Here is a 25,165-nt window from a genome sequence, read left to right on the forward strand (position 1 = left end):
ATTACGTGGTTTGCAATAAAGCTCCCCACTTTCTCTTGCATGGCCTTGATCCGACCTTTTGGAACCCTGCAGTAGTAAGGGGTATTTTTCTCTCTATAGGAGGCGGATGGCTCCACCTAGTTGTTCCCTTTCTCAACTGCATGAGAAAGCCTCGCCTCTTGTAGGCGGTTGTGTTTCTCCTCTGTGTCTAGAGAAGCATGGCCAGAAGAACTAGACTCGGACTCATCCTCTGAAGAGTCCGAAGAGGACGATTCCTCTCCTCTCCCAGAGGGGCCCGCCTCCTCTCCTTCAATAGGAGCAGGAGAAAATGTAGACATGTCTACGGTAAAATGGGAAGGGACCACCTTGACCCCTCCCTCAGAGCTGTCGGCGGTCAAGCCGCCTTGGTTCACTTCAGCATCTGGCGCCTGGTCAGATGTCTCACTAATCGGCACCTGGTAGGAGGAGTCGTCTGAGTTTGTGATCTTAGCAGTTCTTTTTGTTCTGGCCATTATGTTCTGCATAGACACAGAGACAGTCGGACTTTGTATAAAGGGCAAAGATTGGTTCGAAAAAGGGCAGGCGGCACTCCTAGTCCTAGATTCATCCGTCCCCGGTGACCGGCTGATCACTAACCTAGGTCGTGTCGTGTGCTTCCGTGGTGCCATTTCAAAAAGGAAAAAATAAAGAAAAATTAAAATAGCGAGAGAACCGACGGTTACCTGAACGAGTGAGAAGTTGACGAAGTTCTGAAAATTCTGAGAAAACAGCCGACTTGTCAGAGCAGGCGGTAGGCAGAAAGTATCCGGAATGTCAGAGCAGGTTCAGGGGTCCGAATGTTCTCTTAAAAAGTTCTCAAGTGTGAAAATGACTGAAGTCAACACACCCTTATATAGGCAAAATGAGAAGGCGAAGGGTCACTCCCAAATTCAAAATTTGAGCGGGAAAACCTCTCGGCCTTACATCAAGTGACACCTGTAGCAGACCGTCGCCTGTTACGATGCGACACCTGTCACAGGAAATACGTGACCAGTCACGTGCCACCTGTGAGGGGCAAATGATTAGGGAATTTTTATCCACCAATCACCATCTGATAAGTGGACCAACCGGGTTCCGCCACGTGTCCTTCACGTAGGCTAATAGGAGCCTGTCACGTGTCAATCAGAGATTCGTCCTCCATGGACCAATTGCGACGCGACATGTGTCCACCCATGCTAAATGGGAAAACCGGCCAACAAGGCCCAATCCTCGTGGGAGGCCCAGTCAGTTCTAGGTTTAACCTAAACCTAGGAATTGGCACGCATCCCAAAGCATATAAATATGCTCATTAATCCTCTAAAAGGGGATTACGCACATAAAAACACTCTCACCTAGAGAGAATCAATTACAATATTTCGCATTAATTACTCCTTAAACAAGTACTAACTTGACCGTTGGAGGCGGATCTCCAAACCACTCGGAGTGTCCGTTTGTTTTGCAGGTACAGGCATCCGGTTCCAGTCTCGGAATTGTAACTCTCCCGCAGGACATCAGAAAACCCCGAAACACTTACCACACTAAACTTGTGGTGAATCTTCTGGAAAAGAACTTAATACTCGCCAGCATAAGAACACCACAATATGAGCTGCACATTGGAGGACCACAATAAACATAAACAAAATCCATAACTTCCAGCTTTTCAACCAAATAAGGCAAAGTGCTTACTGATCCCTTAGCTCTAAGATCTCAACAGTGCATCTTGTCCAAGAATTTAGTTGACCAGTCTTCCATTCTTGGTCACAGAGTTGAAAAAGGACGTCGATACCACTAACCTGTAGTTTGACAAACACATTACACATAACCAAATGGGTCCCAGTAAATACTATGTTTGGTTAGAATGAAAGGCATTAGTATTAGTACCTGAAGATTAAAATCTTTGGCATGTGTGATGAACGGGTCAGGGTACATCGAATCTATCATCCACAACTTTCGAGCCTTCATGTCTAATGCTAAGCACCACCAGTGCGACTCGTTAGGGGAATCCTTGGGAACTTCAAGCACTGGGACAAAGACCTGATAAAATGAGAATGTCAATGCCATAAGCACAATTTAAAGTATATACATGAAACACATTTGAACCTAGAGTATTGAACTATGAGAGTAAATAGCTAACCGCTTGAATTTGCTATAGCTTATAGCTCAGAAGAAATTTGTCATACTGTTACCAATATGTTCTTCTTTTTCTTTGTTCAACAATAGTCGATTCTACGGTCCAAACAAAAAAAATAACAAGCATGATCATCAATTATGCATAAAAATATCACACACCAAAGCTGAAATGAACCAAGAACCACTTAACGAAAAGCTTGGGTCAAGCCAAAATACGCTTGCTTCTGTTCACAAAGTCTTTGGTGCCCCATTGGTTGGTGTATAGCACACTATCCATTCTAACATAATCACTAGAAACCCGCGATTTATGGTGCACTACTTTAAAGCAATCCCTCTAGTTGGCTTCCATGTGGTCACACTTTATCAACACAATACCAGGGCTATGAAGCCACAACATAACACTAAGTATACACATAAACATATTAAAATTCACAATTAAAACCAAAAATTTTGAAAAGGCATGCACACAACAGACTTTTCACTTAATTAAATGTTTCTGAATTACCTAAGTGGATCCTTCAGGTCCTTCTAGCGCTTTACAAACTGCAGCAAACGTGCCTCAAGCGTTGTATGACATCGGGTGTTTGACACATTGGTGAACATGGCTGACAAGGCTGCCTTTATAGGTTTCACCACCCTCTTATCCGCAGTTCTGTCCCCCTTCCCAGTAGACTCATCTTCCTCATCAGATGAATATTAATTTGGCAAACTGCACTCAGCATCAACCAACACAATAGTTCCCCTCATCCCAACCAAGCCCACAACTATTTGAGGTCTAGGCTCCATGTTCTCATCTTCCATTTCAGTATCAAAACAGCTATGGAACTCTGTGAACACACTCATCAACCTCTGCGTCAACCCCATCCACCTTGGATTCATCCCCAACCACCTTGACCTCACCCCCATCCTTTGTAAATAGTGGATCAACCGTAATCTTTTGAACCACACATTCCAGGTCATCTTCACTTGAAACTGTATCAGTAGAAGGATCTTCACTAAGTCCTTTCCCACCTTGTTTCAGTTGTTCCTTCTCTAACAAACAACTGGCCAAATCTTGATCTGCACCACTCACAGCATCATGCTTTTCACTAGACAAGGTCTCATGCACAACAACTTCCTTCTCCATTGGCTTACCCCCAATCACTCTCTGGGCATTAGCTACGTCAACGCACTATGACATCAACTGATGCATTGATTTCATAACATCACCTAATTTCAAGTCTATCACAGACATCAACTTGGGTGTAATTCTATCAAACACCTTTAGGAAAACATAAATACAAACTATTAACAACTGGCATAGGACATATCACTTATTTTATAAAATACAAAGCTACATCTAAAACAATCATTGATTTTCATTATATCTGCCGCGTAATATTTTCCACGTCTACCTCCTGCGTAGTTTGTTGCATGTCAACTCTTTCCACCCTTTGCTGCACGTCTACTCTATCAACCCTTTGCTTTGGAACCTCCCGAGGAGTCAACGGATGCTCCTCCCCATAAGCTATATTCAAAGACTGCAAAAATATCAAACAACAAAAGAACCCAAAACACAACAGCTTTAGTAGTATTCACATCAAATGAAAGTCAAACAAATATTAACTGCAATTTTTTAGAAATCCCCAGATTCTTTTTTATCATCGCCAACCGCGTCATTGATCTTTTATACGGACCATGCCTCGAGTCTCGGTCTCACACCCCACCTCATTGAGACGCGACTGAGGTGATCTAGATAAAAAATCTACAAAAAATGCACCGGATGGATGATTTAGTTCAACTAGCCATTACAAACAATAAGACTGCAAATTTTAATAGAATTACTCAAAAAGCATTTGGTGTACGGTGGCAAATACCCAATTTTACTCACCAATAAAAAAAGGATACAACCCCCAAAACCTGCAACATATCCATCACGAGCAAATTTCTTTTGGAAACTCTTGGCTGCTGCAACCATCTAGTTAAATACATAAGTTCACCGGTCATACTCATCAGCTTCATCGTAAACCAATAACGACGGTACAAGCTTCACCCCAAGATAACTTATATTTGTCGTAGCACACAATACGTAGCCTAGAGCTGCTATGAGAAAGGCTATCTTGAAATCAGCCTTCTCATCATCCGATAGTGGCAACACATTGCCTTCCTCATCCTTTCAAATCAGTGCCCCCAAAGCAGCTACTAATGAAATGCTATCATTTTTCCCAAACTTTTCCAAAATTCTACTATGCTCTACCTACTTATCCTGAGGAATCGTACAGGGCAATGCCTTCGACCCCATGGGAATCCCAAGTACATACTCGACCTGAAGAGGACTCAAAGGAAGCACATACTCATCTCCAAAATTTATCGAACCATCAACCATCACCCTTGTCAATAGCCAGTACACAAACTTCCGGGGTACAAAAGTTAAGGGTATACTTAACAACCCTCCAAAATCCATTTCTGTGACAAGCTTCTTCCTAGAGTCATCAAACTTCTTCACCGCTGTCGCGAAAGCCTTCACACCATGCAAATTAGGGGCCTATAACATTACATGTTGCATCAATGGATGCACACTAATGATTATATCTGGCCGATATTTCATCAATTCTTTAGCTACCTCTCTGCAAAGAATAAAAGAAACAAAGTTAGCTTTGAAGTGACACAGCATACAACTAGTTGATCCAGAAGTTTCACATGCCTCACAAAGCTGACACAAGCAACAAGGCAACATAATATACTCAAAGCCGACAGCCATATTGCACAAATTTAATACAAGGTGAATTGACTTCAATCCATTCAATTCAATTTGTCTATCATGACCCTTTCTGACAGAATAATTACAGAAAAATGTAATAATTTGGGTCATATTTAGAATTTCAGTGTCAATTAGTTTATTAAAGGACGATTTAATCAGTACTTAGTATCTTCATGCACCTTAATCTATCACGACCCTTTAAATTGTACCATTCCCCTCAAAAAACAAAAAAAAAAACCCAAAACATATGAACTCTATAAATCATTCCTCCAAAGAGATTTAATCAGTGTCAACTGTACCATTTAATCTTCTAGTGATAGCCCAACAAGACTATCCCTCTTCCTCTAAATTCTCAAGAGTCGGAATGTACAATACTCAAATACGGTTAAAAGACATGATACATTTCACCTATCTCATCACAATTCTGGTAAAAAAGCTTTAGTTGAATTGTTTATGCAAATTTCAGAAACGAATACTAAGACACAACAAGCACTAAAACGAGGGTTTACCACAAAGTGATGGGTAATACTGTTATAAAAGAACAGATATTGGATAAGACAATACCTGTAGGTTTATAAGCAGCCAAGTTTCTGTTCCATAAGAATTTTGATCCAATGATAACCATTAGTGGTCAGACAAGTTTTTTTTTTCTGTCCCAGCTCCTGTTTGGTACAAATTATCTCTTCCTTTTCAATTCCTGGACCAAAAATAAAAATCAACCTAGATTAAACTGACTTTAAATAAATCAAAAAGCAACAACAAGAGAAGCAAAATGCAGACTAAAGAGTTAAACTGGAACTATGACTATGAGTATGTTTCTAATTTTTTCCACTTGCATTCACCAAATCCTACATTGAGGACAGCTACGCTCAGGCACTGAGTTTACACATAATTTTTACCTTCAAAGGATTAGATCTTAGTGTCAAAAGACAGCTAGGACTATATTTTCATGAAAGCAACAGTGTAAATTGTGAGTTGTTTCCCCAAAGCAGATATGTGATTCATGATATACATGTTCAATTTTAAAAAAACCAAACAGCAGACAAGAGCAAACATATAGAGAATTAAATTTGAAAAAGAAGGGTCCAATCCATCAACTAATGTAACATAACATCAATATTCTGTACAGAGTTACATAAGGGAAATTAAATAGACTAATGGAAAGGACTCTATTGGATGTATTTGTACATTCGTTGAAGTCCTCTTCCTCACAACCTTACAGCTTTGTGAAATGTGAAGGAAGTCATTACAAAGAGATAAATTTGACTTGCTCTAAGCAACATAGTTATTGATAATTGATAAATACAAAGTAGAAAGCAAAGACTTTCTTCCAAGATATTCTACACATTTGAAATATCAAAATCAATTTCACAAATCTGTTCACTTTAGGGCCTTAGGCAGATGCTGCTATGTAAAATTAATTACTTGCTTAACTCTAAAACAGTTGTCTTGCCTAGATAACTTGCTGTAAATCAACATATAACACCAATTCTGATGGAATATGAAACTCCAAAAGATTTGGTTTCCTTAGAATTAAGAGATGAATATGAACTGAAATTAGGCATGAAAGTGAATTAAATTAGTCCACATCCACCATGTCAAAATTTTAATGTCAGTTATAGCTTGAGACAAATATTAAAGACTCGGTGAATACCTACTTCCACTCCACAATTTCAAAGCTGAAGTTAAAAGAGCATTAGAAATGCAAAAGAAAGGATATTACGAATCCGCCATCAATGATAATGAATTGGAAATCCAATGACAATCCTTAGTTGACTATAAATGTACAACCAGACCTTATGTACCAATCTGTACAACTACAGAAGATTGAGAGCTGTAAGGCATAAATTGTGTATACTTTACTAATTACTGAAAACATTCTCAACAATTCAAGCAAATGCCTTGAGCCAAAGATTATGGAAAAAGGAGGGAACATGAAGTACCTTTAACCTGGAATTTGGATCCATATAGATTTTGCAAATAATTTGATGACAAATCTGTATGATTTGGAATTGCACGGTTTAGTAAATCATAGAACGTAAACATCCAGTGCGAACCTGAATCACAGACTTTAAATATTCAATGTCAGCTCGGATTTCAGCAACAAGAAAAAAATTGGCCTCCCAACACATCATATTAAAATGTCATTTCTGCTTTCCTGTATGAGAAAGATATGATCAGAAATTTATCTTTATTAAAAGCAAATATTTACTAAGAAGCATACAAGCAGATATGAAACTACATCTGCCAGGAAGGATGATGGAGCATGCAAGTTTACAGCAGTTCAACAAAGATCATGCACACACACACACATACAAGGGGGAGGGAGGTAAAAAAAGAGATTTCTGATCAAATATATCAGAAACTTGATCAAAATGCAATATCAGAAACCTGAAAAACAACACCATTTTTACCTAATTAAGAACTATCACAAAGTTACAGTAACAATTCTATGCTCAATCGTGACACACAAAGCTAAAAGAAAATTAGTCAAAATTCCTCGAATTATCCCAAATTTTCCTCACAATAAATTTCCCTTAATCTCGAATCACAGAAAAAATAACTTAATTAGTAGAAATCAAACCGAATTGAAGAAAAAATCATACTTAAATAAGCAGGCAGCAATTAAAGATTAATAAATTCAACCAATTAAGGAGAGAGAAATTCGAGTATGAGAATGAAGTAGAGCTAAATTTGTATTGTTGTATTGAAAAAATCCGGGAAAAAGAATCAGTATGACGGAAACAATAGAGATTTACCAAGTGGATGAGAGAGAAAATAATCACCACCAGCACCCACCTTGTAACCACCCTCTCACCACCATGAATATCTAAAACCCCACCACAACCACCCAAAAGCCACCCAACCAACTCGCACCACCACCAATTGAAGCCCCACGTCACCAACGACCACCAACGAACCCACCCAACCAACTCGCTTGTCCACCAGCGACCAGCCGACCACCTTACCACCTCCAACAAACCGAAACCCCAACTAACTAGCACGACCGCCACTGACCAGACGACCACCAAGGAACTAACCCACCCACCCAACCAGGTGTCGTGGCGACGGCGATGGAGTCTCGAGCCAGAAGTTTTAGGGCGACAGATCTGTAAGGACGGGGAGAGGAGAGAAAAGGAGATTGAGATGAAAGAGAAAAGCGGAGTAGGGTTTGAGATGAAAGAGGGACTACGGAAGAGGAAAAGTAAGATCGGAGACCGGGTTTTTTTTTTTATTTAACAATTGCTTTTGCACCGGTTTGAACCGAACCGGTGGGAAAACAAATTTTTCGCACCGGTTTGGTTAGAACTGGTGCGAAAAAACAAACTTTTCCCACCGGTTTGGTTAAAACCGGAGCGAAAAGTCTTTTCCCCAATCCCGTCCATTTCTTTTACCACTGGTTTTTAAGAACCGGTGCGAAAAGTGCGGTGCCTAATTCATTTTTTCTACTAATGTATCAATTCACACTAGAGACAAGAAAAAATAATTAAGCTGACAAAATAAGACCATGAACCGATTATAGTCCTCGTATTTCACTCGAATTCATAATTTCTGACTTACTTACTGCAATACCTCCACTTTTTCCATTAACAAGTGAATTACTCTAAATTACTACAGCTTTTCTTCCTAACAACCCCTTTACATTTACTTAACATATTACTGAATATACATACATTATGTTACAACAACTACTTCTAACTCACCTGTAATTTCCAATTTCTCTATTTTACACCATTTTCAACATGTTCAAGCCTTTATTTGTTCATTAACTAAAAAAACCAGCTAAACGAACAATACCAATACATTCCCACTACACTTACTTGTGAATGTTTTATGAGGTATTTTAATCTTTCAGAACCAATTACAGACTCACAATATTATTACCAAACTTATAACTCAACTAGAATTCATAATTAATCCGTTTTATAAAACTGCCCTCATCTTCACATGCACATTTATTCACTATATTTTCTCACCTACCTAAACAAAAAACCAACCACATACAAGCATTTCCATATCAAATATTTGGCGACAAAAAAGGTTGAGACAATACCTTTTGCGTATTTCTTGATTGGGTTTAACAACAACCCCTTTCTCTTTCACCTCTTCTCCCTTCGTCTTGTCAACCTACACAAAACATTATACATGTAATTTATCCATCCAAATATTACTCAGTCAAAAACTTTTTATCATTATCATCTAACATGCAATATCTTTTGCTTGACCCTCTTTGTTGTCTACTTCTGATCACCAGTACCTCGCTTGCGCTTCCCTTTTTCAACTTTTTCTTGCAATAACCTGATCAGGAGATCCTGGTAACCACTCTATTAGGTTCAGGTTCTTCCTCACTAGCTTCACCCTCCTCCACATCCTCCTCAGAATCACCATCTTCAGAACCACCATCATCAGAACCAGATTCATCAGCATCAGAATCATCAGAAACAACATCCTCAGAATCATGTAATTCCTCTTCCTTAAAAACAGGATCAGGTTTCACTTTCTTCTTGCCTTTATTTACAGCTTTCTTTTTAGGCGCCTCATTCACCCGACTCATTACGGGTTTAGACCTCGCCTACACTCATACAAATAATTCACATAATAAATCAACTACACCACATAACCATCACTAACCAAACATACAATCTTTGTATTTCAACCAATAATAACTCACCAATTCTGATCCCTTCTTCGTCCTCGCCATTATTTCCTCCTGCCAAGTAAAAATTAACCCTACATAAATGACATTTTCCAACTGCATACAACCATTTCAACCAACCCCTTAAATGTTCACATATAAAATTTTCACTCCTAAAATACACTTTACTCACAAACCCAAAAACATTACCAACAATCATACTTTGATAATCAATACTACTACCAAACTAACAAAATCAATTTCACTCATTAATAATGCGAATCCAACAACTGTTGGGTTTCGTAGCGTCTAACAGTATGCGAAATGAAATGCGCCCAAGATCCGCACACTAATTACGGTAACTAATCATGCAATCACAAAATTAAACAAAAAAGAGAGAGAAAGAGAAAATACATTCTTACCCTTGACGCGTGCTTCGCTCGCTTACGAGCTCTTACTTGAAAGCTCTAGCCTCATAAGTGCGTAGGCCTCTGACGGCTCGCATCCTCGACCCAACTGGTCTCTACCCCGAAGGTAAGTCGGGGCTAGACCAAAGAAAAACTAGAGTATTAGGAACTTAAAGGTTTTCTCACTTTCAAGGAGATGCCTTATTGAGTTCAACTCAAGTGCTTTTTCCCAAACCCAAAACTTGGGTATTTATAGGGAAAGGAGCCTTGATTTCCCATTCCCCATCAGTGTGGGAGAATTGCATTTTTCCCAATTTATTTTAATCTAAAACAAATTAAAATGAAAAATGAATAAACAAGCGCCAAGTGGACCATTTAAGGGGGAGGGACCAAAATCCCCTTGCTCCCCAAGCAATCCCCAAAACCGGTCCCCTCTATAAACCGTACAACTGTCCCCCATGCTTGGCTGGCTGGCAGCCTGCCTTGGCTGCCAAGGCTGCCCAGCTAGCGCCTAGCACCAAGGTTGGGCTTGCTGGCCAGCTTGCCTTTGCATGCGCGTAGCAAGCAAGCCACGCATGCATTGCTGGTTGATGCTGCTGCGATGCGTTGCGGGTGTGTTAGTGAAGTACGAGGCCCAGATGCTCCTGCTTGGTGCTGCTATGCTAGCAAGCACGCACACCCATGCACGCATAGCCACATCACACGCACACCCATGCACGCATAGCCACACCACACACACACATGGCACGCAGCTTGTGATGCTCGTGCTGTGCGATGTGCGAGTGTTGGGCAATGCTTGGCACGCTAGCACGCATGCAGTTTGGGACCTCGCCTAGCCTAGCACTCGCATGGCTAGGCTAATGCAATGCTATAGCTTGGCTCGAACTTGTCGCTTGCTTGATTCTACGTCTCGTCGAATTCTAAATTCGACTTGACTTGTGACGCTCGGATTGATTCGTCGTCTCGGATCGGTCATTCGATTGGGGTTCGACCCAAAGGGTTCAGCCAAGATTAAGCCGTAATATTAATTACCCATTAATATTAGTAATCGGAAGCGGCCTCCACGTAGGCATTCCGATCACTTGACCTTACCGAAGAATTAGTTTTCTAATAATTTCGAACCCTCTATTAGAATAATACACGTGTTGGAAGGACACCATTCCTTTCAATCTCCCACTTGTCCTTCCAGAAAAGTGTGCAGTTAGTGTATAGCCCATTTCCAATGTCGCTTAATGTCTCTTCATGAATTATAAGGTAAGATTCTTCGTCATCCTTATTACGTCCAGAAGTGTTTATCGATTTCCGAGTTTGACTATCAATAAGTAGATGATTTCTAAAATCCATCTGAGCACGACCATGCATTTTCACAGTCTCACTCTTCCAGAAGCCTTGTAAACAACAAAGACATATTCCCATTGTTAATAGGGGGACATTTCCAGTCTCGTACAGTAAGCTTCCCTTACTAAGAGGACCTAGTTGCCCAAGTGTCGCCTTTATAATCCCCTTTCACGGAAGACGTTTGACAACATCAAAACGACTAGTACTCAAACAAGAGAACTTACAATACACATGGTCGAGGAAAGAGGTTTCGATAGATATAATGAGAAATGTACTTATGACGGTTTTAAATCTCTTAAAGTACTCTCATAGGTCGGTCCGGTACAGTTCCAAAGCAATACCTGTGCAAATGATTTATGACAATCATGTCCTCGTAGCACAAGAAACGGTGCTATAAATCATACTACACACTAATCTCAAGTTGTCATTATTCGTCCATCATTTAAATTACCTTGATTAGGGATAATTTTTTATTGAAATATTCAATGTTCACATAACAGGTGTTTCTTTATGCAAGACATTGTCTTGATACCCTGTCTTGAATATTCTTCAAATCGAATGGACTCATTATTTAATTCTAAACCACAATGAAATAGAAATGGAGTGATAATAATTTTGCAGGAAATTAAATTACTCCAAAACCGAATGGTTTTAACATAGTGTTTTACATTAAGACATCAAGTTTAATTAAAACACATATACAAGGAAATCAAAGCCAATCTCCAACATGTTTGATTCCCATTGCCTCAACGAGCTTGTTGTGCTTCACTTGAGGCGAAGGTTTAGTTAGTGGATCGGCTACATTGTCGTCCGTTCCAAGCTTAAAAATTCTGATTTCACCCTCGGACTTCCATTCCCTTATCATGTGAAATCGCATCTTGACATGTTTGACCTTCTGATGTTCCCTTGGCTCCCTAGCCTGAGCAATAGCTCCATTATTATCACAATAAAGGTCTATAGGACCCTTGATGGAGGGTACAACATCAAGTTCACTAATGAACTTACAAATCCAAACTGCCTCCTTAGCTGCCAAGTATTCGGCTTCGGTTGTAGAATCTGCAGTGGTGCTTTGCTTAGCACTCTTCCAACTAAACGCTCCTCCATTTAGGTAGAATATGTACCCTGACTGCGACTTGGAGTCGTCTCTGTCAGTCTGGAAGCTCGTGTCGGTATAACCTCTAACAACCAAATCATCACAACCACCATAGACCATAAACTTATCCTAGTTCCTTTTTAGGTACTTTAGGATATTCTTGGCCGCAGTCTAATGAGACTCTCCTGGGTCTGATTGGTATCGGCTCGTAGCACTCAAGGCATACGATACATCTGGCCTAGTCCATATCATGGCATGCATGATCGATCCAATAGGCGAAGCATATGGAATTTGATTAATCCTCTATCGCTCATAAGGTGTCTGTGGACACTACTTCTTGCTGAGAGTTATACCATGTGACATAGGTAGGTGATAAGTGTCATTTATGTCACTATTTCTTAGAGGTTTCTAGTTAGTTTTTCATTGTTTTGAAATCTTTTTACTTGGTTTTAATAAGGTTTTATTTCATTTGTCGTGTTTGCATGTGAAATGTCATTATTGATCAATTTTGGCTTTTCTTGCATATTTTTGGTTGCTTCTTGCATTAGATTAAACTTTATTGGTTTATTCTTATGTTTAGAAACACTTGGATAAGTTCTTTGCTCAAGATTGAAGATATATAAAACATAAAAGAACAATAATGAAGAAATGTGCACTTGATTTGCAAAGATCGAACTTCAAACGCCTATATCCTTTTATATACAAAATATATCTGAGTGATTCCAATTGGAGGTGAAAGCTTATCTCAAGAGCTTTCCAACGACTGGTCACATGCCTTATTTTGACGAGTAACAAAGAAGTTATAGCCTTCCGGAACGAAGCTGCTTCCAATAGGAAAATTTGCACGCCCGTGCAGTTTGTGCACGACCGTGCTAAATGTGGCACGTCCGTGCAGGCCTGTGCTCTGGTTTTCTGAAGTTTCTGCTCTGTCTTCACGTCTGTGCCACCTTTGGCACGTCCGTGCAGACTTGTATCCGGGTCTTTTTCCTTGTTATCTTCGTCCTTTCTATTTGGGGTTGTATAAATACCCCTTGGCTTCATTTGTAAATGGAAGATATTTTCCATTCTAAAATTTTAGTAGTTTAGGGTTTTAGAGAGAGAAAATCTCAAATTTTAGAGAGAGAAAGTGAGAAAAAACGATGGTATTCATGGATGTTGGATAATCAAATGAGGAATTTGATGATTTGAAGATCTTCATTTCTTATCAATGGGCATTTCTTACTCTCTCTTCTCTTTATGCTTTCTTTAATTGCTTTGTTTATCATGTTTGAGTAGTTTTCCTTCTACTAGGTGTTGAGTCAAGCTTTGTAATGATTAATTGAGTTATTTGAGATAAATTTGATGATAATTGTGTGATTAAATTGATTGGATTGATGATGGCATGTTGTTTGTTTTAGATTGGATTGATCTCCCATGATAGCAAACTTAATTGCATATTGGTTCTAGTTTGACAAGGGATTGTGAATTAGAATTGGTATATTTGATCGCATTTTGGGTAAATTTCTTCTATGCACCTAGTCAATGAGGGATCTAGGCTAGGAATTTGAGAGATTACTTTTGAGTGTTGTCAATTCCTATTTTAATTCTTTCTTTGCATGATTGATTATCAAATGGACTCTTATTTGCTTATTAGTTGTTCAAAGTGGATCTTTTCCCCTAGTAGACTTTATCATACCTTGTTCTTTATATGTGCTTTATTGTAGTTGTAGTGTCCTCTATCCATAAATCGACTTCGGCATAGCTTAAACATAAGATCAAGAACAATCTAGCATTACTGTTCCTTGTGGTTCGACTCCGAACTTACCACTAGACTTGTTTAAGGGTTAGTTTTAGGATTAATAAATTTGTTTGATCGTAGGGAGGTCAGCCAACGACCTAATCTCCCTCCTGTTAAAATGGCGTCGTTGCTGGGGAACGGTGTCAATGCTTGATTGTTTTTGATTGCTTGAGTCTAGGTCTTTGTGTATACTTTTGTATTTTTTTTTAATTTATCTTTTTTATTTGTTTGATTGTTTTTGTTAAAAAATAAAATAAAATGGCATGTTTCTCATTTCCTCAATATGATAATGAGCCTTTTTTTTACTATTTCAATAGACTTGAGGGATTTGTAGATCATAATTGATGTAGTCTTTGGGAGGCTTGTGAGATTTATTATTTTGGTTTGAATGAGCAAACTAGATATATTATTGAAAGCATGTATAATGGTGAATTTAGAGCATTACCAATTGATGATGCTTGGGATATTTATGTATGGTTTGCTAGGGATGTTTATAATAGGGGTAATAATGTTTCTGATATTGATGTGCAATGTGTCGATTCTTCTACTGTTAGCTTGAATTCCCATGATTTGTCACATGATCCCATTAGTGAACCTAGAACAAATGATTTCAACTCTATTTCCCCTATTGTTCATGATGATGAGGTGCATTCCAATGTTGATGAGCATGGTGTGTTTCAATATTCTTCATTATTTAGCGTGCCTTCTTGTGATGTACCTTTTTCTCCCAATAATGAATCTTATATGCTTGATTGTGCCCCCTCTCCCCATGATGATGATTATACTCATCCTTCTAATGTTGATGCTTACATCTTGGTTGTGATCCTTCTCCCCTTGTTAACCCTCAATTTTCTTCATCTTATGACTCTCCGATTGATTATTTAGAATCCCTTATTAGGTGTGTTGAGCTTGATTCTACTTTTGGGCCAAGTAAGGAGTTGTTTTTAAATTCTATGAGATGTCAATTGGAGATGATGAATAGGAGTGAAGAGCATATTGAGGAGGTAATATGGAGAAAGGAAGAGCTAGAAAGCCAATTGTCATCTTTGTTGCAGGATCTTGAATCTTTCAAATCCCACGTGTGTATTGTGGATGATGATAGTGATGATGATGTTTTTGTGCAATCAAAAAAGTGTGAGGAAGACATTAGTGAGCTTTTGAGTGAAGGAAAAAGAGTTGAGAATGAATTAAATGATGATTTTATGAATCTAAACCCCCTTTCTTATTTTGATGAAGTGCATGTTTGTGATTCTTCTATTCATGAGTATTTGGACTCATTTGAGGTTATGTCCCATATATTTTGTGAGGTTCAAATGAAAAATCATGGCTTTTTGAGTGAGTTCATTGAGAATGCTTCATGGGAAAGAGATGAGTTTGAGATGAATTTGCATCCATTCATGCATGGTTTAGAGACTTTGGGCTTTGGGATTTCTAAGGGGAATGTTGTTCATTGTTGTGATGGAGAGGATAATGTAGTTTCTCTTGGAGATTGGATTTTTGAGGGATATGAAGTTCATGAGTGTCCCTCTTTTGAAGATTCAATGATTGATTTCCATGCTCTTATTGGTGATGTGAGAATGGTGGTGAAGAAGAATTCATTTGTGAGATCGTTGCTCATATCCCCTCTTCACATGTCCCTTTTTCAAGGAAATTTAACAATAGCCCCTCCTATCCTATGTCCCTCCCTTGTTTTCTCAAAGAGCCTATTGGAGACCCTCCTTTTATTTTTGATATTCAAGCTCTCCACTCATCAATAATTGAGGAAAATGGTGATTTTGCCACCAAAAAACATTTTGGGGAGAGTTTGCCTTACTTTTCTTTTTCTTATTCTTCTTCTTCTTCTTATTTTGTTGAATTTTCTTTTGATTCTTCTTCTTTTTCTTGGCATCTCTCTCCTCATTTGCGTGCACTATCCTTGTTGCATGTTATCTTCCCGTCATTTGCCTACCTTTTTTCTTATGAAATGTGTAGTAGTGCATTTGACAAGCTTTTGCGATCGTTGCAATATTATTTACTAGAGCGGTCAAGCTTGGACCTTAAGCAAGCCTTTCTCGGGAAGTAACCCTTCTTTTTTCTTTTTTGAATAGTTTTTGTCTCATGGAAATTTTTGTGTGCTTTGTGCTAGGTACATAACTTAATATACTCTTATGCATTGGTTTGGATCAAGAATCAAGGAAGTTTGACTCCACTTTTGCTAGAACATGGAAATCAAGATTCAATTTTAGAGGTAGTCGGCTTCAAAAAGGTTTAATTGGGTCATTTGCGGGTATTTATACCCACCTAATATGCGGTAATATCCTTCCTTGTTCTTCCTCTAATGATTTGTGACTTGTTAGACATATGTTGGTTGGTTGGATGACTTTCTTTCTTTTCCCCACCCATGTATTCTTCTATTTATGGTTTAAGAATGTTGCCTCATTCAAGCTTTGGGGAGGGTATTCTGTCATGTTTGGTGGAATTTTGATTCATATATGCCATGCATATTTGTTTATGCATTTCCAATTTGTATATTTTGAAATCCCAAAAAAAAAAAAACATTGTTTCTATCAAGGCAAATTTGCAATGTGTTTTTGTTTTATTCTTGCCTTGAACTTGATACATTTAGACCTTGTATCTTGAATATCTTTCTTCCTAAATTTTAGTGGTGTGCACAGTTTGAGATTGTGTTAGGTTGACTTTAGGATATGGTATGCTAAGGTAGTTGTTAAGCACTTTGGGACCATGAAGCCCTAGTTCACTTGCTTGTGATAAGATGGAGTTGCTCTCTATAGTGAATATGAAATCAAGAGTTAGTTATTTCTATCCCTAGTGAGGTATAATTCTTCAAGCCTTCATCATTCTTTGTTAAGCGGCATATTTGGATCCTTGACTATTGCATTCTCATATCTAGAACTTGACTTTTAGCTCCCAAGGTCGCGACCGATCCACTTTAGGGAATGACAAAAGAATTTCTCTTTTTATAGGATAAATTTTCTATTTTTGGATTTGGTTTACATTTTCCCCTCTTGCTAGCCCCTTTGAGCCATATACATTCTTTTCTTTAGCCACAATACAAGCCTTCAAGCCTTGGTTTCACTTTCTACCTTTAGTTTTGTGAAGCAATTTTGTTTGGAGCTTGTTTTATTATTTATGGTGCAAGTTTAGAATTATGAGTTCATTTGCAAAGCAAGTATAATTTGTATATAAGTTTGTGCATAAAAGCAAATGCATTTTGAGAAAAAGTTGTCCAAAGTTAAAAGAGGCAAGGACATTAAATGAAAAAAGCAAAAGCTTGAAAAAAAAAATCGAAAAAAAGTAAAAGAAGAACGAAAAGCACAAAAAGATTTTTTTATAGTTGTTTTTTTCCCTATTTTTGTTATTTTGTGTTAAATAAGCTTGGGGGAAATTTAATTTATGAGCATAGTTGGTACTTTTGTTTTGGATTCGTTTGGATCTTGTGGAAAAATTTCCACCCGGGCTTCACATGTAGGTTTACCACCAATTTCAAAAGTTTTCCACACCTTTACTCTCCTAGCCTGTATATTAAAACCTTGAAAGTCCTTTTGATACTAGAGGGTTATGTCATTTAATGGTGGCGGGAAATAGGAATCAAGCCTATAGAGCGAGTTTGCATATCCAAGATGTGTGGTAACCTTCTCATGTTTTGAATTTCTTACTTATTTTCCGGTTGCTTCGTGGAATCATGAGAAGCTAACTTGAAAGTGGATTTGAAACTTGTAGAGAGGACGTGGTTTGATTGGTTGGAACAAAAGGTGGAATGTGTTTCCGTTAGTTCTCTATGCTTAGCATATGTTATGTTTCAATCAACCTTGGACATCTTAGAACGTGCATACCTTTATTTTTTAGAAATATTGACATTCTTTAGTGCTTGTTCCATCATAAAAGTCAACTCAAGAACGCTTGTAAACTCTCTTTTACTTCGGTTTATTTTATTTATTTATTTATTGCTTTGCCTTGATTTTTGTCAAGAGTTATGAGTTAAACTCTAGGATACCCTTACGAGAGCATACTCGTCCTCTAGAGCGATCTAAGGGGTTTAAAGTGCTTGATGCATATGCTAAATGTATTCGTGATTCCTACGAAAGTGAGTTAGTGTATATTCTTTCTCTTCTAGTTTTATTTGTCTAAATAAAATACATCGTTTTCCCTTGTGTTTGTTTTGTTTTGCTCGAGGACGAGCAAAAGTTAAGCTTGGGGGAATTTGATATGTGTAATTTATGTCACTATTTTTTAGGAGTTTCTAGTTAGTTTTTCATTGTTTTGATATTTTTTACTTGGTTTTAATAAGGTTTTATTTCATTTGTCGTGTTTGCATGTGAAATGTCATTGTTGATCAATTTTGGTTTTTCTTGCATATTTTTGGTTCCTTCTTGCATTAGAAAACTTTATTGGTTTATTCTTATGTTTAGGAAAACTTGGATAAGTTCTTTGCTCAAGATTGAAGATATATAAAACATAAAAGAACAAATAATGAAGAAATGAGCACTTAATTTGCAAAGATAGAACTTCAAATGCCTATATCTTTTGATATAAAAAGTATATCTGAGTGATTCCAATTGGAGAGTAAAGCTTATCTCAAGAGCTTTCCAACGACTGGTCACATGCCTTTTTTTGACGAGTAACAAAGAAGTTATAGCCTTCTGGAACGAAGCTGCTTCTAATAGGAAAACTTGCACGGCCGTGCTAAATGTTGCACGCCCGTGCAGATTGTGCACGTCCGTGCTCGGCACTAAATGTTTTGGGATTTTCTGTGTCCCTCGAGAGAGTTATGTCACTAAGACTGATTCCGGCCGCCTGTACCTGCAAAACAACGGAGACTCCGGTTGGGTGGAGTTCCGCCTCCGACGATCAAGTTAGAACGTGTATGGAGGATGTAAAAAGGTGCGGAAAGTAAGGTGGGATCTTCTCGGATTCCGAGATCAGGTATATTCTCTGAGGTGAGAATTAGTTATCTTGCAATCATTAATTGCATCCGTGTAATCCTTCAATAACAGAACGTGTGTTCAGTAATTGAAGCTCTCTATTTTTTCTCTTCCTGTCGTTCCCTAGGTGGGATACATCTCCCTTTTAAAGGGCATTGGAATTCGTGCCCCTCCTCCTAGGTTGCGGAAACCTAGGCCCAACGGGCTGTCTAGGGATTTGGGCCTTGAAGGTCGTCAATCCCATTTGGAATATCTGCCTGCCACGTGTCTAGCCCTGGTAGGTCCACTTTAGGCTTTCCCTAGGGTGACACGTGTCAAACTCCGAGTGGTCCGCGTGGCGGGGTAAAAATACCCAAATCACTTGTCACTTAGGCATTAAGGAACAGTTTTTAACTGTTCACCTTTTTGGAAAATTACAGAGATGCTCCTGAATTTACCCCTTTATAAATAGGGTTTAACCCCTCCCCCATTTTTGACATTTTCAAAAAGTTTAGAGAGAGAAAGTCAACCGTTCTAGAGAGAGAGAATCTGACAACCACCTGTGTACTTTCCAGACAATTGCCTCCTTTCTTGCCCGCCTGTTACAGCCGTTCAACCGTCTGTGTATCTCACAAACAACTGCTTTATTTCTGCCCGCCTGATATAGCCGGTCAGCGCTTGTTACCCCTGTTAGAAACAAATCTTTGAGGTACCGTCTCTCCCCTTCTCAGCTCTTTCATACTTTTTTCCGTTTGTGTACATATCATTCAATAAATGGATTCACCATCAGCACACACGGCACAGCCTAGGTCAGTAGTCAGCCGGTCTCTTGGTACGGCTGAGTCTAAGACTGGGGGTGCTGTCTCTGGGTGTTTGGATCACACTTGTGAAAGGAATGGTGTCCTTCCAACAAGTGTATTATTCCGGTAGAAGGTTCAGAATTATTACAGAGCTAATTCTTCAGTAAGGTCAAGTGATCGGAATGCCTAGGTGGAGGCCGCTTCCGTTCAGTAATATCGAGGTACAATTGATATTACAGCTTAATCTTAACTGAACCCTTCGGGTCGAACCCAATCGAATCTCCGATCCGAGACGACGAATTAATCCGAAAGGATTTAATGAGTCGACAGAGTTTTACGAATACAGACGTCAGAAATCGGGCCTAGGGCGTCGAGACCGAGCATCGCAAAATCACAAGCAACAAGTATGAGCGTAGCTCATAGCAAGCCTAGGCGCACCATGATTTGCTAGGCACCATCGCAGCCTAGGCGCGCCCTGGCAGCCCATCGCAAGCTAGCAGTATGCTAGCATGGGTGCCAGGGTGCGCATGGAACCATCGCAAGCCAGCAAGCCCATCGCAGGCTTATGCGCATCACTAGGCGCACCATGCGTTGCCTAGGATGGCTGGGCACTATCGCAAGCCTAGGCGCTCTATTGCAAGCCCTGGCATCATGCCTAGGCGCTGTCACAACCCTAGCATGATGCCTGGGCACCATCGCTGATCAGCACATGGCAGGACCACACACACACACACACCAAGAACAGCCATCGCAGTGCTAGGCACTGGCGCATGTGCGTGTGCGTGTGCGTGCCTCGCATCAAGCACATCCATAGCAGTGCTAGGCACTGGCGTGTGCTAGTGCGAGGATGGCTAGCAATGCATGTGCGTGTGCACCGTCGCCCAGCAGCCTCGCTATGAGGCACCTAGATGTGTGCTTGCGTGCGTGCCTTCGCATGGGAGCACCAAGCACAACATGCTAGCAACGAGCACCAAGCCCAGCATGCGTGGCTCGCTAGCAGCACGCATGCTAGGCCTTGCGTGCATGGTGCGCTGGCTAGGTGTGCGCATGCTAGCTGGGTGGCTGTGCGAGAAGGGGCCTATGCGAGAGGTGCCTGTGCGAGAGATTGTGTGCGAGAGAGTGCTAGGCAGCAGCAGCACTAGGCTAGCAGCATCAGCGCCCAGCAGCTCGCAGCGTGCTAGGGCTGATGCGTGCTAGGCCAGTGCATGCTAGCAGTGCTTGCTAGCACACCAAGCTGGATGGCTGCTCAGCCTTGGTGCTAGGCGCCAGCTGGCAGCCTTGGCAGCCAAGGCAGGCTGCCGGCCCAGCTCTCCATGAGGTGGCGGTTTAGGTGAGGGGTGGGGACCAAGCTTGGGCAAGGCCTTGAGGAGCAAGGCAATGGTCCCCCCACCCATTCATGGTCCTCACCTAACCTACTCTCTCTATTTGACAGTTTTTGCATTGTGATTAGTTTTGTTTATTAATTTATTTTAGAAATAAATTAATTAGCAATATATACATTCTCGCACATTGGTGGAGGATGAAAAATCAAGGGATCATTTCCCTATAAATACCAAGCTTGGTATTGGGAATTGAGACAACCTTGAGTGGAATTAAAAAGGCAACTCTAGAAAAGAGTAAACCTTTGATTCGTAAAACTCATAGTTATTTTGTCCGGGTCTTGACTAACCTTCAAGACTTAGGACGCTCGGGTCGGGTCGAGGGTACAATCCGTCGGAGATCTCGTCTTTTCGGGATTTTGAAGTAAGAGCTCTTTGGGAGCGAAGCACGCGTCAAAGGTATAATTCTTGTCCTTAATCTTGTTTGATTAAGTTTATTATGCTTGTTTAATTGCTTTAATTAAGGAGCGGGTCTTGGTGGGTTTCCTTCCGCGTAGTGTCGGGTCACTACGAAACCCTACATCGGTATCGGAGCCACGCTCCTTTTAATTTTTGCAATTATTGTTTAATTAAGGTGTTTTAAAGAATTTAATTTTCTGGTTCATGTTCATCTAATTAGATTAGATGCTCGTTTTAATTAATATTTTAAAACTCGGTTTTATTTTCAATTTGGCTGTCGAACCCAGATTTTGGCTCAAAAATAGTGATTTTTAGGTGGAATCGACATTCTTGAACTGTTTCAGTGCTTTTAGGGTTGTCTAGAAGCCAAATTCGAACCAGAAACCCAATTTTTCTGGGGTATTTCATTTTTCAGCGAATGTTTTAATTCTTTTTAAGCCTTGATTAATGCAAGCCTTACAAGGTTAGATTAAATGCACTTTTGCATCACTAATCTACTGGTTTTAAAATATCCTTGAGCATAATAATGGAATGTTTATTAGTGCTTAAGTTGATATACCAAGTTATCACATAAACTTGTTTTTCACAAATTTTGCAAATAAATTGCAATAAGGTGTGAAAACTTGTTGTGATTTTGTATTTTAAGTTCCCAAGTAATGTTAAAGTTTTAATCTTTAAAGGTTTAAATGATTGGAACCCTAACCCTAAATTCCATGTTGAACAAAGTTTGGATTTTTTCATGTTTTGGTTGATTAAAATCCATTAAGTTCAATTACTTGTGAGTAAAATTTGATTAATCTTCATATTGGAAGATGTAATCTTGGTATTTTACACACGTATACAAGTTGGAAAATTTTATCATTCGATGGTTAATTTATTTTTCCAACTCCCTTTTGTCAAATCCATGGTTAATTTGCGTATTGGCAAGATTAATTTTGGACATAGCTCATTTTATTTTATGCATAAAGTTTGACCTAATTTTGTTCAAAATTGAAATTTTTGGATAAATTTAGGCTTGTGCACCAATTAAAATAAATTTGTTTAAGTTAGACTCAATATTTGTTTTATTTTATTTTCCCTCAAAATTAATTCTAAAATGTAATTTAGAATTAATTATTGTCACACACAAATCGGAATTAAAATTCCAAGTAAAATGCACGCAAAACGATGTAAAACCGCAAGCGTCACCAAGGCTAGCCGGGCTGCCTAGCAGCCCACATGTAGGCTGCCTATGGTGCGCGTATGGTTGTGCATCGTTGGTGCGTGGCAGTGTGGCAGTGGGAGAGGTGTGTTGCCGTAGTGCTAGGTGCATGGCAAGGCTGCTGGAATTGCTTGTGCGTGCTGCTGGGCAGCGAGGCAGCAAGCCCCCAGCCAGCCTGCCAGACGCTGCCAGGCACCAGCCAGCAAGCTAGCATGCGTAGCGAGCTGCTAGCGCTGGCTGGCGCAGCATGCCATGCTAGGCGTGGCTGCTGGCACACGGCACAGCATGCGCAGCATGCCATGGGCTGCGTAACAGCCATGGTGCGCATCCACCCAAGTTTTGTGGGGGTATTTTTGCTTAAGGTTGAGCTATGATTTTGCGATTTTTCGTGTTAATAATTTTAATTAATTTATTTTAACGAGGCTAAAAACCTCGATTTTCGATTTTGCAAAATTTTGACAAATCACGGGTTATGCCGACTTAATTAATCGGATTAATTAAGTACGGATGCGGAATTTAGTGGGAGCTTAATTAAATGCGTTTGCATTTTGCGTTTAGAAATAATGGATTAAACCACTTTGACTAGTTTTAATTAGGCGCGTTAATTGGATTAACGACCTAAGTTAGTTACTAGTTTTGCGTGTTTAATTATGTATTTTGTAAAATTGCATGGGCCATTCACAAATAGTGAACGGGTGAATGAAAATTGCTTTCAAAACAGGTTCTTTGAAAATGGCAACTAGTGGGGCCCGACTAGGATAGAAAATACGGGCTGCATTCCGTTGTGTATTTTTGTAAATCTAAATACGGTCTGCGAACCGTTAAGTATTTTTGTACTATTAAATTAATCTTAGTCGTTCTAGCTAGCATTTTTTTATTTCATTTTGGCCAAGATGTCTCAAGACGGCGTTTCGAGGAAGACGAGCCAAGATGAAGACCCATGGAAATTGAAGATTTCAAGGGGTCATGCTAGTTGCCAAATGTATCTATTTTTATGCCTTATATATTGTTATTATATATGTTTTCTAGATGCATGTCTAGGATTTCTATAATGTTGCGATGATTGGTTAAATTCACTTAAATCAACCAACATAGAAACCCTAGGTCCCTTAATAATATTGAGCTAAAATTTGCCGTTCCAAGAACAACACTTACCGAACTAATGCGCGTACGTGATGGATTACGCCAAAGCGAGGCATCACTACTTCCCTAGGAACGTAAGGTATATTAGGTATATAAGTTGTCTTGGTTAAGCTCAACGATATCAGTAAGGACTCCTTAGATGTCATGGCAAAAGACATAAAATGTCAAGTATGCATTAGATGCGACATTTTATCAAGCCGAGAGTAGCTTGGAGCTATTAGCAATTGGATTGCTTACCTTAAGATATTTAATGGTTAAGACAAGCCAAAGCATGCTTATCCATTTCTTGATCTTTAGGATCTCGGAATCATTTTATTCTCGCCCATAAGGGACAATCTTAAAATGCGTGGATAAAATGTTCAATAAGTGTGAATAAGTGCATGAACGCTTTAAATTTCAACTTATTGATGTATGAATGGTTTTTCACTTCAAATTCTTTCAATTGTAGAAATCATGTCTGCAAGTAACTCAAACAACAACCAATTCTCTTTGCGCTCAATTCTCGACAAGGAGAAGTTGAGCGGGCCAAACTTTCTTGATTGGCAAAGAAATCTCCGCGTTGTACTAATGCAGGAGCAAAAGGAATACGTCCTTGATGAGGAAATGCCCGACGCTCCCAATGAGGAGGTCACTCAGGCAGCCTTTAACCGATGGCATAGTGCCAATCGGGATGTCAAATGCATCATGTTGGCCACAATGTCTCCGGACCTTCAAAAGACTTTCTTTGAAAAGGAGACAGCTTTTGAGATCATTTCTGAGCTTCAGAATATGTTCCAAGAGCAGGCCCGAACTGAAAGGTTCGAAACCCACAGGCAGATCCTTGAGAGCAAGCTCAAGAAAGGAGAGCCAGTCAGCCCGCATGTTCTCAAAATGATTGGATTATTTGAAAACATGGAAAGGCTCGATGCTGGGTATTCAACTGAAATGGCAATTGACATCACTCTCCACTCCTTTCATAAAGGCTATGATCAGTTCAAGATGAACTATAACATGCATAGTATGGAGAAAACCCTCACCGAGCTTCATGGTATGTTGAAGCAAGCCTAGAAAACCCTCAAAGATGAGGGCAAGCATGACATGCTCATGGTGAGGAAGGGCAAGCCATTCAAACGTGCGGGCAAAAGGAAGAGCTTTAAAGGGAAAAAGAAGAAATTCCCACCTAAGTCAAAGTTTGCCAAGGGCAACAAGGAAAAGAAGGCAACTTCTTCTAAGTCTGATTCCGAA

At 39.5% G+C, this 25,165-nt stretch overlaps 1 protein-coding gene across 5 annotated transcripts; it reads right to left on the reverse strand.

The window, feature by feature from the left end:
- Positions 1 to 1,475: 1,475 nt before the first annotated feature.
- LOC110685165 lies at positions 1,476 to 8,294 on the reverse strand. Of its 5 annotated transcripts, none has more exons than XR_002503929.1 (8): positions 7,627 to 8,294; positions 6,811 to 7,025; positions 5,432 to 5,564; positions 3,998 to 4,733; positions 2,633 to 3,647; positions 1,879 to 2,031; positions 1,684 to 1,790; positions 1,476 to 1,603 (listed from the first exon to the last, which is right to left on the reverse strand). XR_002503929.1 is itself a non-coding variant. In XM_021861622.1 (3 exons), the coding sequence occupies exons 1-3, from the start codon at positions 2,056 to 2,058 to the stop codon at positions 1,528 to 1,530; spliced, it is 363 nt and encodes a 120-aa protein (XP_021717314.1). In that variant the 5' UTR covers positions 2,059 to 2,389; the 3' UTR covers positions 1,476 to 1,527. The 5 variants fall into 5 exon arrangements, 1 of the variants encoding a protein (XP_021717314.1); XR_002503928.1 differs by having other exon boundaries at positions 2,633 to 3,871; XR_002503930.1 differs by having other exon boundaries at positions 2,633 to 4,733; positions 6,811 to 6,936.
- Between the last annotated feature and the right edge of the window lie 16,871 nt (positions 8,295 to 25,165).

Source organism: Chenopodium quinoa, unplaced genomic scaffold (assembly GCF_001683475.1).
Source record: "Chenopodium quinoa cultivar QQ74 unplaced genomic scaffold, ASM168347v1, whole genome shotgun sequence".
Taxonomy (NCBI): domain Eukaryota; kingdom Viridiplantae; phylum Streptophyta; class Magnoliopsida; order Caryophyllales; family Amaranthaceae; genus Chenopodium; species Chenopodium quinoa.

Excerpts from the sequence above, each read along its gene's own strand:
- LOC110685165 (XM_021861622.1), bottom strand. The coding sequence starts at position 2,058 with ATGGCATTGACATTCTCATTTTATCAGGTCTTTGTCCCAGTGCTTGAA. Across the intron at positions 1,791-1,878 it reads CCAAAGATTTTAATCTTCAG|GTTAGTGGTATCGACGTCCT; the intron begins GTACTAATACTA and ends GTCAAACTACAG. Across the intron at positions 1,604-1,683 it reads ATCTTAGAGCTAAGGGATCA|CTCATATTGTGGTGTTCTTA; the intron begins GTAAGCACTTTG and ends TCCAATGTGCAG.